Genomic DNA, 13502 nt, shown 5'->3' with positions numbered 1-13502 from the left:
AGCCGGTGCCAGCGTGCTGCCTGTAGCTCACACTCTTAGCGAGGATACTCAGGGATTTAACATCCTCAAGTTGCCAGCGGAGAGCTCGATTTAAAGGGTTAGGGGACAGCGTGGTTTGGCATGACAATCCACCTGCAGCCCCACACCACCTCCGAGCTGTGACCTTCTCAGATCTCATAAACTAATCTGGATTGGGCCAGGTCAGTGCTTGGATGGGAAACATTCAAGGACAAAGAAGGGTGCTGCAGGAAGTGGTGCTGGTGATGCTGTAGGTGGGCTCTCCTTCAGCCAGAGCTGAACCTAGAACGGTCTTGAGGGAGCACTGAGCCGCTGGAGGCACTATTGCGATGTTAGATTGGAGTTCTACCACTTACCCAAAGTTCACTGCACCTTTGGGGAGTTGCCAACCCTGTGTCCCAGATAACCCCATTCTGCATCCATGGAGTTCCAGCTGGAGAGGAGATTTTTGCTGCCTGTTGCCCCATTTCCTATCATTAACTCAAGCCAGTTCCTTATGGAAGATTGCAAAGTGCTTTGGGATCCCTCAGGATGGAAGGTGCTCCTAGTGACAGTGACAAGACACCGCTTGGCCCTCGGACACCTGCAGTCTCATTCTGCTTGGTCTTTTGTAAGGCCACAATCTCCTGGGTGACCTGGGGGATATAGTTAAAGTGATTGCAGCTTATGGTGGGACTCGCTTCAGTGCATCAAGCTTCAACACATACCTGCATCACAGGTTCAGGGCTTTGCTGGCCTCCCTGGATTTCATCATGTGTAAAACCCTGGCTAGGGTATTATGCCAAGGAGGGGAAACCAAGACAAGGACCTTCGCATGAGAGACCTCATCCTCCATCTCCAGACTCTTGAAGTTCCTCTCCTGACTGTAGTGTACTGGTCATAGGACAGAGGAAGCTCCAGATGTCGTTGCTGTTTAGGCAGTAAAGCAGAGCTGCTCTGCCAGAAGCAGCAGGCTCCCCAGCTAGGGGAAGCCCAACCTGCCTTCCAAAAGCCATGCTCCATAACAGGCTGTGTGAGGTGACAGTTCAAGTGGCAGCACACTGGAGTGCCCTGGATGAAGAACTGTTGGTTTCTGCTGCTACAGGGGTGCCCATGAGAATTCTGTTTGATTCACAGTGTTCTGCTGCCCAGGCAAGGAAGAGGTGTGTGACATGCTAGTTCTGTAGCTCACCAAGTGATTCCACACCCCTAGCTATGCTGTTCCATTTGTCCTCTGCTGTCAAAGCATGTCACTTTGAGAGATCTGTAACACAGTTTTTGGGACACAGGCACAGTGGGCAAGCTCTGCCTGCAGAGGGAAGCATGTTTCACACTGTTTAGCTGTTGTCTCCTTGGAGCCATGGACCACAAGACTGAGAAGTACCTTCACCACCACTACCACCTACCATGAGAGTCTCAGGCCTCCTCCACCACATCTCTGGAGGCCCCATAGAACTCTGCTGCTTGGTATGTGGGGCATCACTCTTCACTGTGCCACAGCTGCGTCTTTGTGCAACCTCTAAGGACTAAAGGGAGCCAAGGAAAAGCCTGTCATCAGTCATCAGTGCTCAGCTGAGCATGAGTTCCAGACTGCCCCAGCAGTTGCTGTGCTTAGTGGATACTGCTGGTGGAACTGGGCCCTCTGTATGCTCTGGCACACCAGTCCCCTGCCAGACATGGGATAGCTGTGGACATCCTTGCCCCAGGACTGTGGCATACTGCTGATTTTGCAAAGGAAGGATCCTGAAGCCCACTTACACAGAGAGCTTTCCAGCCTAACTGCTGTGCAGGGGATTTTGGGAGGACTAGCTTCTGCATGGTCTCCTATGGACCTGACAGCTTTGTTGTCAGCTTGCAAAGGCCTACCTGGCTTTCAGGCTCATCTTGGACAGAGCTGCTTATTCTTGCTTACTCTCTTGCAGCCATTGATTCCCTAAAGCCATTAATTCCTGTGATCCAGTGGCTGGTAGCAGTCTGGTGATCCTGAGAGTTCTTGTAGCTGATCATACAAGCAGACGTTCCCTTGCTGGGAACAGTTCATGTAGCGTGGGATTGAGGAGCTTCTGCTTCAAAACTGTGCCCAAAGGCTTCCAAGATGAGCTGGCTCTGAACTGGGTTGTCCAGCTGGAGAGGGTAGAAGTCACACAGTTGTGGCAGGCAATGCTTTGATAGCTCCTTGTTGTTGTTGAGATGAGAATAAAGAGCAAGCTGCAGCTTTCCTGGAAGCCTGGACACATAGCACATGACACAGGAGAATCTTGTTTTCTTTAGTCCTAAATCATTGGCCAGTGAGGCAATCATGTTTGCCTTAGATTCTGCTGCAGCAGAAATTCTGCTCATATGCCATAGCTTGTCTTTTCTCATTCAGGCCATTGGTGTTTCCTACCTGGACCTGCTTCCCATCCAGTCAGGGTGAGTTCTTGGCCTGTGAGACTGCTGCAGATCCTATGGCTGAATGCTTAGCTGCAGACTAGGGAGCTTCCTCCAGATGGGATTTATCTGTTGCCTCCTGTGGTGGTCAGCAAGTGGAGCCTGATGGGCCTCAAATTGTACGAGAATTATCCTGCATTTCCTCAGGTCAGAGGAGGTCTTCACAGTGTGAATGTCCCTGTGTTCAACCTTTAGGAGTCTGGGTCTTTCCTGAAGGACCTGTCTGTGTATAGGAGTTGTGAATGGACCCGCCACTGCCTTTGGGTACTGGGACTTGCTGCTGTCCTTGCAGGGGTCTCCTTCATGCATGGCCCACCAGTAGAAGGCAGTTCTTTTTGCCAGTCACATGGATAACCAGGGATCACTGGAAACTGGGATGAAGGTGCTCTGTTACCTCACCAGCCTTTGAGATGGGTGCAGGTTTTCTGCAGAGCACGTGAGCTGGAATTATCATCCAAGGCAGGGTTGATACTGTCACCACCTGAGACCAGCGTCTGCCACGTGCGCCTCTTACCTGCAGGTGATCCTCTCTTTCCTTAGGGGAATGGACTGCATCCCTAGGGCTGGGGCAAAGCTATCTCTCTGCTTTCTGGGATTTCTCATAATGCTGCTGCTAGCTCTGTCACCTTCTTCCTAGGGATCTCGAAGCACTTTGCCAAGATATTTGTTGCAGGGATATGGAGGCACAGGGAGGGGCCATGGCTCGGTACAGCAAGCCAATAGGCAGAGCTGGGATTAGAGCCCTGGATTCCCCTCTCTATAAGGGGCTGGGATTTCTCCTGACCTGCTGTGATGGGGAAGGGGTAAGGGAGCACAAAATGACATGGGAATAACTTGATTTTGGAGTTGTAGTGTCTTCTGAAGCGTTAGGGCTAGAGATTGTGGAAACATTAACTGTTCCTGGAGTGACCAGGAGCAGTTTCTGGGGAGCCTGTCCCTGCTCTCTGGCTGCTTGCACCTCCAGTCCCAGCAGTGGGACATGTTGACCCAGGAGCTCTTGGACTTAAGAGTTGTTACTTTCTCTTACAGGTCAGACTTCAGAGCCAAAACCAGCTGTCCCTTCCCCACACAAGGCAGAAACTAACATGGTAAGACTCATTGGAGATAGGAGTTTGCAATACAAAGGAGTTGTCCCAAAGAGAGAACAGTTCTGCCATTGCTCAAGGAGATTTCATTCTTCTGCAACCAACGCATTTTGAGATGTCTGGGTAGTGGGAGATGAACTCCTAGGAAGGCAGCATCAACATATCTCCTGCAAGGGGGAAGAATAATTGTTCCCCAGGAATCAGTGATGAACTCCAGAATGTCCTGACATTGTGGCACTGGCTCCTCTTTGCACAGTGCTTTCCTGTGCCTGGATATAGTTGCTGTCCCACTGTTCCCCTCTGCCCCATGGGACAGGATCCACCATTGCTCGACTCCTGGCACAGGAGAGGCAGCACACAGGCTTGCTGCCTGCCAGGAACAGCTTGGCAATCCTTCATCACAGCCTTACCATGGGAGTATACATGTGCTGGGGGCTGCCAGGCTCCAGGAGGTGCTTTGAGAGTCATTCCATCTGCACCTGTAGTAAGGAGGAGATTGTGCTGCCTTAGTTGGACACCAACCCCTGCTTTCTGCATTTCCCCAGCTGTCAGCAAAGGCCTCCTCAGCCCAAGCATCTCCAGCTGTGCCGCCTCCCGCCCCACCTCTGGTTCCAGCCACCCCTCGGAAAAACAAAGCTGCCATGTGTAAACCACTGATGCAGAACAGGGGTGTCTCCTGCAAGTTTGAAATGAAGTCCAAAGGATGTCAGACAGGTAGGAAAACAAGACTTAACTATGGGATTACAGAGGCATTTTGGAAAGGCAAATGGCACATCCCTGCTCCAGACTAGCTGTGAATCCAGCCCAAAATGCTGCAGAGAGTGGGCTGAGTGTTTGGCACCATGCTGAGGAGTCTCTGTGCCGGTGCAGGGCACACATGGCAGGGTTGGGGGTAAGGAGCTCATTTCCATCACAAGCAAAAGGAGAGATGTAGAGAGCTCTGTAGCATGATCCTACCTCTTGTGGGACAGCTCCTGTTCCTCTGGAGATCATGAGCTTGTCTGAGGGCTGTCTGGTAAACAGGTTCCACTCTAGTTCCTGTTGGGTGTGTGTGTGTGGTCTGCAGCTTATGCAAGGCAACTAGACCTCTTATCAGGGTTATATAAGAGCAGGATTTGTACTTCTGGCTAAGGCAAGCCTCTCTTGTTGCTGGCCTTGACTTGCTGCTATTCCAGCTCTGCCCCTGAGTCCTAGAAGCTGGTGGCTGAAAGGGCTGTGGTGCTGGATGGCTGGGGGCATGGCAGCCTGCAGCAGAGCTGGGTGGAGGAGCGTCTGGCATTAAGGTCACTGATGTATTCTTGCTCTTGTCAGAGGCTGACTGGAAGCCCCAGCTGGTTGTGTTGCCAATCCCCGTCCCGATCTTCGTGCCTGTGCCTATGCATATGTACTGCCAGAAAGTACCTGTGCCTTTCTCCATGCCTGTCCCGGTAAGCAACAGCTTCACGTGCTCGTGGTCTCCTACTATTGTGATCCTGCCTTGCTGAAGTCTCCCAGCTTCTCTGTTCATGCTCTTCTCCTGCCTCTGCTTTTGTGTCAGTCTACTGAGTGTCAGTTTTCTGTCCAATGTGCTGCCGTCCACAGGTGCCTGTGCCAATGTTCCTGCCCACCACACTGGAGAGCACAGAGAAGATTGTGGAGACAATTGAGGAACTGAAGGTGAAGATCCCCTCCAATCCCCTAGAGGCTGACATCCTGGCCATGGCTGAAATGATTGCAGAGGCTGAGGAACTGGACAAGGCCTCCTCGGACCTGTGTGGTATGTTCTGCCCTGGCTTGGTCTGGTCCAACAGCTGGGATCAAGGGGGCTCCAGCTCTTGGAGCTAAAACACCTGCCAGGATTGTGGCTCTCCCAAAGCCTTTGAAAAGGAAGCAGGGAAGAGCAAGTCCTCAACTTCTGCTGAGGAGGTACCAGAAGGGAAGAGCTGCAGCAGGGAGCACTGTCTACCACTGTCCCTTTTGGGGTGCCTGTCTTGTGGCACATGTGCAGCTCTCTTAGTTTATGCAGGTGGCTGTTCAGACTCTTCCCTAAAGCAACTTCCATGCTATAAAAGATAGCTACATGCAGCCTTGGTCTTGCAGGTTTTTTTGCTTGGGGGCTGCATTCCTACAAATCACAGTGATAAGGGTTGTGGCTGGGGAGACAACAGCCTTCCAATGTCTTGTTGTCCAGGGAAAGCTGGACAGCTCAGGTGTCATGGGGCTGCTCTGAGCCCAGAGACCCTGACTTCATTTTCCAGCTATCACAGGGAAAACAGACAAAAGACTTTCAAGAAAGCTGTGTTTACAATGAACTTTTTCATTTCAGACTTGGTGAGTAACCAGAGTGCAGAGGGTCTCCTGGAGGACTGTGATCTGTTTGGACCAGCACGGGATGATGTGTTGGCTATGGCTGTGAAGATGGCAAATGTCCTCGATGAGCCGGGCCAGGACCTGGAGGCTGACTTCCCTAAGAGTAAGAGCTGGGTGACACGGGTGTGCAGGGCTGCTGAGGGTCCTCCCACTGCCCTCAGCTGTGTGCACTTACCTCCCCATGCCCTCTGACTGACCAGGTGTGAGAGCAGTGACTGCTTGCAGCAGGGATGGGGAGAACGCCACTTCTGAAGGAGTGTGTGCTTGTCCAGACTAAACTTACCTGTTCTGAGCATAATACCCAGAGAAGGGGGAATGAGAAGGTGATTGTAACAGCACAAAGAGCAGGGTAGCAGCACTGATTTGTTTATGAATGATGATTCCAGAGGATCCAGCAAGACAAGAAACCTAGGCAGGCATGGCATCCTGAGAAATGGCAGAATTGCTGAGTGTCTGTTAACAGAGGGTGGAAGAAGAGGCAGGGACTTGCAGGAGCACAACAATGCTAATGGTAGTAGCAAACAACAGAATTGAGATGCCTGTGCCAGGCTGGCCAGGACATAGTACTGGCCTGGCACCAGGGGATGAAGCATGTTCCTCAGGTTTAAAAAATGAACCAACAAAAAACTGTCAGAAAGGAAAATGTGGGGTTCTGGTTATTCTGAGAAATTCTAGCAGTCTGCCGGAGCCTTATTTCCTTTGTTGGGCTGTGGCTAAAAGTTCATGCCAGGCAGTGGTAGAGGATGTGAAGTGCTCCTTCAGGGGGCAGGATGAGAAGTCTCAGCTGAGCCCTTCTGCCTGTGTCTCCTTTCAGACCCTCTAGACATCAACCCCAGTGTGGATTTCCTCTTTGACTGTGGGCTGGTGGGACCAGATGATGTGTCCACAGACCAAGATCTGCCTCGAGCTGTCCGGAAGGTGAGTTTCTCTGTGGGTACTCCCTGCTTAAAGCGCGTTGGGTATGGAGTGGGACCTACCACCTGGGATGTATGACGTGGATTTAGAGTCTTTGGTGTGCTGGGGAGGTTGTGCCCTCTCCCTTCAGGGCATAGTTGGCCTTTGGGCCACTCCTTGAAGGAAAATACTTGCTTGTCACGTTGGAGGAGCTTTGAATGCTGCAAGTCTTGTGACAGCTGGGCTCTTTCTTGCCTGTGACCCTTGTAACTAAGGAGCTTTGTTGGCTTGGCTGCCATCAGAATGGTGCCTGCTGCCATGGCACACTGTAGGGAGTTGACAGTCACCAGGTGTGAGGGGTGGCCAGGACTCCTGCACCTGTCCCAGGTAGGTGCCCAGTCTGACAGAACACCTCTCTGCAGGGGCAGAAGCGCCTGGTGCTCTCTGAAAGCTGTTCCCGGGACTCCATGAGCAGCCAGCCCAGCTGTACAGTCCTCAACTACTCGTATGGTGTGAATGCCTGGAAGTCCTGGGTACAAGCCAAGTATGCAGGGGGAGAAACCAGCAAGGGAGAGGAGCTACGCTTTGGCCGTAAGTGCCTTGTCTGGAGGCAGTGGAGTGGCAGAAACCTCCCAGAAGCTGGACCTTGGGGTGTTGAGGTGTTCCTGACCTTCTAGGCTGTTGTCTGAGGCTGCTGTGCTTGTCTCTGCAGCCAAGCCCATGAGGATCAAAGAAGACATCTTAGCCTGCTCAGCAGCTGAGCTCAACTACGGCCTGGCCCAGTTTGTCAAGGAGATAACGCGGCCCAATGGGGAGCGCTATGAACCGGACAGCATCTATTACCTCTGCCTTGGCATCCAGCAGGTGAGGGAGGCCTTGCTGCCCTCATTCCTCTACAGCCAGACTTGGGGGTCAGATCTGGTGAGGGTACCCTTCATTCTGCCTCCTGGGGACCCAGAAAGGCTGGCTGGACTCTGCTTCAGTGCCTCAGCCCAGGACAGCATCCCACCTGGTTTGATCTTTGTTCCCAAGCTCTGAGGGTAGGGTGGCAACTGTTCCCCAGCCTTGCACCCTTCTTGCACATCTCTGAGGAGAGCTGAGGGATCTCCCCAAACTCAGGCCCTTCTTTAGCACCAAGTCTGCTTTGCTGTGCCCCAGGGTTTTCCTTGCAGCTCTCAGAAGTGTCTGCCCAGCAGCTCTGGTGGTGCAAGGAGGGGTGTTCTGCATGTGTGCCCTGAGCTCTCTGTGGAGGGTTTGCCTTCCAAGTGCTGCTGTGTTTCTCTTGACTGTGTGTTCTGTCCTTTCTAGTACCTGCTCGAGAACAATCGTATGGTGAATATATTTACAGACCTTTACTACTTGACATTCGTGCAGGAGCTGAACAAGTCCCTGAGCGGCTGGCAGCCCACAGTCTTACCAAATAGTACGTGTCTTCAGAGTACCTTCAGTGCCCACATATATCCAGTTTGTGCTTGTAGCCTTGGATCCTCTGGCCTGATTGTGCTCCCCCAGGTTCAACCTTGGCACAGGCAGCACAGTCCTGCTGTGTGTTGAGGTCATACTGACCCAAACCAACTGCAGAGTCAGTGTGGTTTACGCTTCAGCAGCTTCTGTTGCCCACAGTCAGGGTAGCTGGGAGGAGAGCATGTGTGCTTTGTATCCTGGGACAATTTGAATCTTTAAAACCCTTCATAGTGATGTGTCCACCCTTTGGCAAAGGAGCATGCCAAGACAGGAGGCACACTGGTGCATGTGTTTGTGTTCCCAGCACATGGATGAGCCCTGCACATGGTGCTAGGCCTTGGCCAGGGTTGCTGTGCTGCTGCCTTGTGAATGGACTAACTCCGAGCTCTGCAGAGGCCTTTCATGATGCTGTGATCTGGGCTGCCTTCCCTGCTGTGTCTTGTCAGTAGTTAGTTCATGGATGCAGCCTTATCTCTGCAGATTGGCTATCCCAGGCAGAGCCATTCGACTCCAGACCTGTGTATCTAGGCAGGAGCTGGCCAGATCTCTCCTGCCTGCTGCTTTTCCTTAATCTCTCACTGAGTGTGGTGGAGCACTGACCTGGAGTTCACTTTTTAGCCATCTATAGTGATGAGCAGTTAGGATTTATTTGGGTTCTCACCTGTGGTTTGGCTGTGATCTGGAGAGGCTTACGGCTGGGCGGAGCTCTAGCTCTGCTGCTGGCTCTGTAGAAATAACCTTGTGAAAAAAGAGATGCTGTGAAGCATCAGTCTTTTGCAGTGAGTTTTCCTGGGCAGGGTGAAGGGATTGTCACAAAGCCACTGCTGCTGTAACCTGGTTCTCCCTCTGTGTGTTGCAGACACGGTTTTCTCCCGTGTCGAGGAGGAGCACCTCTGGGAGTGCAAACAGCTGGGTGTTTACTCACCCTTTGTGCTTCTCAACACCCTCATGTTCTTCAACACTAAATTCTTCGGGCTGCAGACAGCAGAGGAGCACATGCAACTCTCCTTCACCAACGTGGTGCGCCAGTCCCGCAAGTGCACCACGGCCCGTGGCATGACAAAGGTGGTGAGCATACGCTACTACGCTCCTGCCAAGCAGAAGAAAAGCCGAGGTGGGTCTGAGGGGACATCTCTGATCCTCCCCCTGCATCCCCCATCAGGATCCAGCCATGATCCAGCTCTCTCCCTTTCTGCAGATGGCAGCTCTGGAAAACGGAAGCGTGATGAGGAAGTGCCGATGCTGGAGCAGCGGGAGAACAGGATGAATCCTCTCCGATGCCCAGTCAAGTTTTATGAGTTTTATCTCTCCAAATGGTGAGGCTTTCTTTGGGGTAGGAGGCATGTGCCATTTTGGGGTTACTTCTTAGTTTTGGTGGAACCTTATGGAGTGACTGCTGGTCTCCAGACATTTCTGCATGAGCATGCAGTCTTGCCCAGGCTCTGTGCTGCTTGACTGGACCAAGTATGAGAGAATGCTTCTCTCTGGCCTCTTCCACTTCTTGTCCTTCTCCAGACTGGCAGGAATGTGCAGTAGGAGTCCAGTGCTTGGGTGGTTAGGGGGTTTTAGCCTTGAACAAGGAGCTATAGGCTGTTTGTGTCCTTATCCTACTGAATGATGAGAGGCTGTGATGAGCTGTGAACACCCCTTGCTAAACACATCAGACCAAGCTGTCTGATGCCCTGAAGCTGATGTCCCAGGTGATGTCTCACCTTGCTCTCTCTCCACAGTCCCGAGAGCCTGCGGAACCGCAACGACGTGTTCTACCTGCAGCCCGAGCGGTCGTGCATCGCCGAGTCCCCGCTGTGGTACTCGGTGATCCCCATGGACCGCAGCATGCTGGAGAGCATGCTGAACCGCATCCTGGCCGTCAGGGAGATCTACGAGGAGCACAGTCGCCTCAGCAGCCTGGAGGATGACATGGACTAAGGGCGAGGTGCTGCTGGACTGGCTGTGCTCCAGCCCTGGACACCTCGTCTTGCTGCTTCCCATTGCAGGGCAGGGGCCACGCAGCATAGGAGGGGATGGTGCTGCAGCACTGCTGTCCCTGCATCATTACCAGACTTGGACCTCCCATCCTGCTCGTTACAGGCATCCCCTACGTACGTGGCCCCCTCACTCAGCTGTCTCCAGTTTTGGCTGCTGGGTGAGCCATCTTCCCTAGGGCCTGTTCCCATGGCACAGCAGTGGCAGAGTCCCTGGGGCAGCTCCCCTTGCCCTGCCTTGTCCCTCCCCTACCCCTCTTCTCGTGCCCCAGAGCAGGAATTGCACAAGATGCAGTGCACCATTGGACCAGTGGCCCCTAAAGCTTTTACTCCCCTCTTCCTTTAGCATTCCCTCACAAGGCTGGAGGTATCAAGGCAAGAACACTAGCTCTGCTGCTGGGGCAGGATTGTTTTTTCAAACCAGTGGGCATGGGCCATAGGGCAGCCTGAGAGCTGTTGGGTCAGGAGGAGAACTTTTGTCCTGGGGTGGGAGAGATTTGGGTTGGTTGCAGAGAGTGGATGGAGCTCACACTGGAATTTGTGGGCAGAGATCTGGCCTTGCCACAGGAACACCTCCCTTGTATGCAGCCAGGATGCCTCCCTCTCTTTGGTCAATGTTTGCTGAGCCTGCTGAAAACTGATGGGGATAGATCTGTGCTAGTGCTGCCCCTCTCTCCTCACTGTTCCCTGTTGTGGTGTAAGGACCCTCCCCTGTGCAAGGTGCGATCGGTGGGAACCCCGCTTCAGCCAGGGGCCCAGGCATTTGCTGGCAGAAGCAGGGAGCCCTGCCTGGCCTCCCCCTCCCTCCCACAGCCACAGGCTGCCAGCACCCTGCCCAGGGCAAGTCTGGCTCCAGCTGTGCCACTCCGTGCTGCCTCCTGCCCCTTCTCGTGTTCTGGTCGGTTTTCTTGAACTGTACATGGGTCTCCTGTTGAGCCTGTATATATTGTTCTGGGCCCTGGCCTGGGGCCATCTGTTCTCTGTGTCCATGTGGAGAGTGAGCTGCTCACCAGTCTTGTTGTAGTGATGCCAGGGCGGTAGGACTAACCCTGTGTCTCTGGAAACCATTCATTTCAAATAAAGATGTGGAAAACTTTGGCAGCCCCTCGTTTTTCCCCCTGGGCAGGGTGAGCATTGTAGGAGAACAAGGCCAGTGTCCCTGTGCTGCTGTGCACCTCGCTCCTGTCCATCCCAGACTGCACTTCCTACCTTGCCTGGGCCCTGCTGTCCCGCCAGCTCTGGAATGTGGTGGCCCCTGCCCCAGTGCCCACTGGTGCCAGCATGGCATGCCCTGTCTGGCCCTGCCCTCAGTCCACAGTGCTGCTGCCCCACCCAACCCAGCAGTGGCCCTGCCCTGGCCATGCAGGGTGTCCATAGGATGGAGCAGCTGGAGAGCAATGTCACAGTGCCTGTGAGCAGAGCAGGAGTCAAGTGAGGTGCAGTAAGTGTTTATTTTCTCCCCCTTCTAAGCTCCACTCTCAGCCCTGCTGCTCCCAGGAGTGCCAGGAGCAGCTGAGCACTGTCCCCAGGGCTGTGCCCAGCTCTCATGCTGGCCATGGGGTCCATGCCTTAAGCCTGGCAGAGACGAGACACAACCACCACTGTGAGCACCCATGCATTGCCCATCCCTGACCATCCCAGCAGGCCACATTTACACTGCCAGGTCTGCCATTCGCATGTCCCTGGGGGACCCACCAGCCACCCCTAGCCATGCACCCGCCTTCTTCAGTGGTGCCAGGCCCCGGGGGGGTCTGCCAGCAGGCAAGGGGCTGCCACTCCTGGGCAGAGTGACATAGGTGCTGCCAGGCCCTATGGGCCCACCAGGAGTGGTCATGATGCAGGACTTGGGGCCTGGCCCCCGACGGCACTTGGTGAGACCCAGGTGGTAGATCTCCACTAGGTTGAGCAGCAGGGACACGCAGGCCACCCCCAGCATGAAGAGGATGAAGATGGTCTTCTCAGTGGGCCGGGAGATATAGCAGTTGACCGTGTTGGGGCAGGGCCAGCGGCTGCAGGTGTAGAGGGGCTTCAGCTGGAACCCGTACAAGGCGTACTGGCCCACAATGAAGCCCACTTCCAGGAGAGCCTTGAAGACAATGTTGCAGATGTAGGTCCTCAGGATGGCCCCCCGCATGCACACCCGTGCCCTGGTGTTCCCTGCAGGGAGCTGGGGCTGCCTGGGGCGCTGCCGCCTGGCCCCGCTGCCAGCCCGTGCTGCCGCTTGCTGCTGCGCCTTCTCCTCCAGATGCACCAGGTGCAGGATGTGGCCCAGATACACAAGGCTGGGGGTGGAGACAAAGATGATCTGCAGGACCCAGAAGCGGAGGTGGGAGATGGGGAAGGTGCTGTCATAGCAGGCATTTTGGCAGCCAGGCTGCTGTGTGTCACAGGAGAAGCCAGACAGCTCGTCACCCCAGACCCGCTCCGCAGCTGCCCCCAGCACCAGGATGCGGAAGACGAAGAGGACGGTGAGCCAGACCTTGCCCACCACCGTGGAGTGCTCCTGGGCATTCTCCAGCAGCCGGCCCAGCAGGCTCCAGTCCCCCATGACACGTGCTGTGGTGCCCTGCAAAACAGCCACCCTCCAGACACAGCCACCCCACAACCCACCAAAATGCCACCCCACTCCCTGGTCAAGCAGGTGTGCACAGACCCAACCCAAGGCTGTCCCAGAGGACCCCCTAACCTGTCACGAGGAGGGCAGGGGGAGCAAAGGCCTCCAGCAGAGAGCTGGAAGCACCACGGGAACAACCGTGGTGGTGATCCGGCATGGGGACCTCTCACCGTAGACGGTGTGTGGGGCAGAGCCCAGTGCTCCTGCGCCGTCCCCTGCTGTCAGTGGGGTGATGGAGGATGATGCTGCGAGGCCCCTTCTCAGCAGCTGGTCCCCAGCTCCTCTGTGGGGTGCGGACAGGTCTGCCTGCTCCGTCTGTCCGGTCACCCAACGGCGGGCGTAGGGTTATTGGGGCATGAGGCAGCTGCGTGCCCCATTGGCTTTCATTGTGACTGGCACATGAAACAGCCACTGGGGAAACTTTTTCCCTCTATTTTTGGTCTGGGCACTTTTCTAATTATATTCGGGGCTGCAGGGGCTGGTGCTGGGGGAGCGCAAGCCCTTGGACACTGATCAATGCCACCCAGGGGTCACTGGTTGCTGCTGGCTGCCAGGGCAACACAGCCACAGCCCCAGCTCAGCCCTGGCACTGCAGCCCCCACAGCCCCTCGTGGCACCCACCAGGGCTTGGGTGCAGGGATGGACACCCCACATTGGCACCCCAACTCCTGGCATATCCCAGCC

The 13502-nt window shown here is 54.6% G+C and overlaps 2 protein-coding genes across 5 annotated transcripts in view; one reads left to right on the top strand and one right to left on the bottom strand.

Annotated features, from left to right (window-relative positions):
* The window catches only part of ZMYM3 (zinc finger MYM-type containing 3), a 32631-nt gene extending 21345 nt beyond the window's left edge, over positions 1–11286 (top strand). For 2 of the 4 annotated variants that reach the window (XM_083876256.1, XM_083876255.1), the window contains 12 exons: positions 3457–3515; positions 4058–4226; positions 4824–4939; positions 5094–5268; positions 5818–5964; positions 6676–6779; positions 7178–7346; positions 7468–7619; positions 8064–8178; positions 9079–9333; positions 9418–9535; positions 9950–11286. In XM_083876256.1, the coding sequence (XP_083732382.1) occupies positions 3457–3515; positions 4058–4226; positions 4824–4939; positions 5094–5268; positions 5818–5964; positions 6676–6779; positions 7178–7346; positions 7468–7619; positions 8064–8178; positions 9079–9333; positions 9418–9535; positions 9950–10148 (1778 nt within the window). In that variant the 3' untranslated portion in view covers positions 10149–11286. Of the gene's footprint in view, positions 1–3456; positions 3516–4057; positions 4227–4823; positions 4940–5093; positions 5269–5817; positions 5965–6675; positions 6780–7177; positions 7347–7467; positions 7620–8063; positions 8179–9078; positions 9536–9949 lie in introns of all 4 variants that reach the window. The other 2 variants (XM_083876254.1, XM_083876253.1) reach the window with 1 other exon arrangement.
* A 372-nt stretch (positions 11287–11658) lies between these two features.
* LOC310917822 (gap junction alpha-3 protein-like) lies at positions 11659–13382 on the bottom strand. The gene has a single exon (XM_083876392.1). It carries the CDS (start codon positions 12750–12752, stop codon positions 11856–11858), a length of 897 nt encoding a protein of 298 aa, XP_083732518.1. The 5' UTR covers positions 12753–13382; the 3' UTR covers positions 11659–11855.
* Between the last annotated feature and the right edge of the window lie 120 nt (positions 13383–13502).

The sequence above is a fragment of the Zosterops lateralis genome (genome assembly GCF_965231275.1).
Source record: "Zosterops lateralis genome assembly, chromosome: 21".
In the NCBI taxonomy this organism is placed as follows: Eukaryota; Metazoa; Chordata; class Aves; order Passeriformes; family Zosteropidae; genus Zosterops; species Zosterops lateralis.
Note: the sequence above shows the minus strand (reverse complement) of the source record. Positions and strands in the feature narration are given on the sequence as shown.

What these genes read in the sequence shown, in the direction of transcription:
- LOC310917822 (XM_083876392.1), bottom strand. Translation starts at nt 12,752, where the DNA reads ATGGGGGACTGGAGCCTGCTGGGCCGGCTGCTGGAGAATGCCCAGGAG.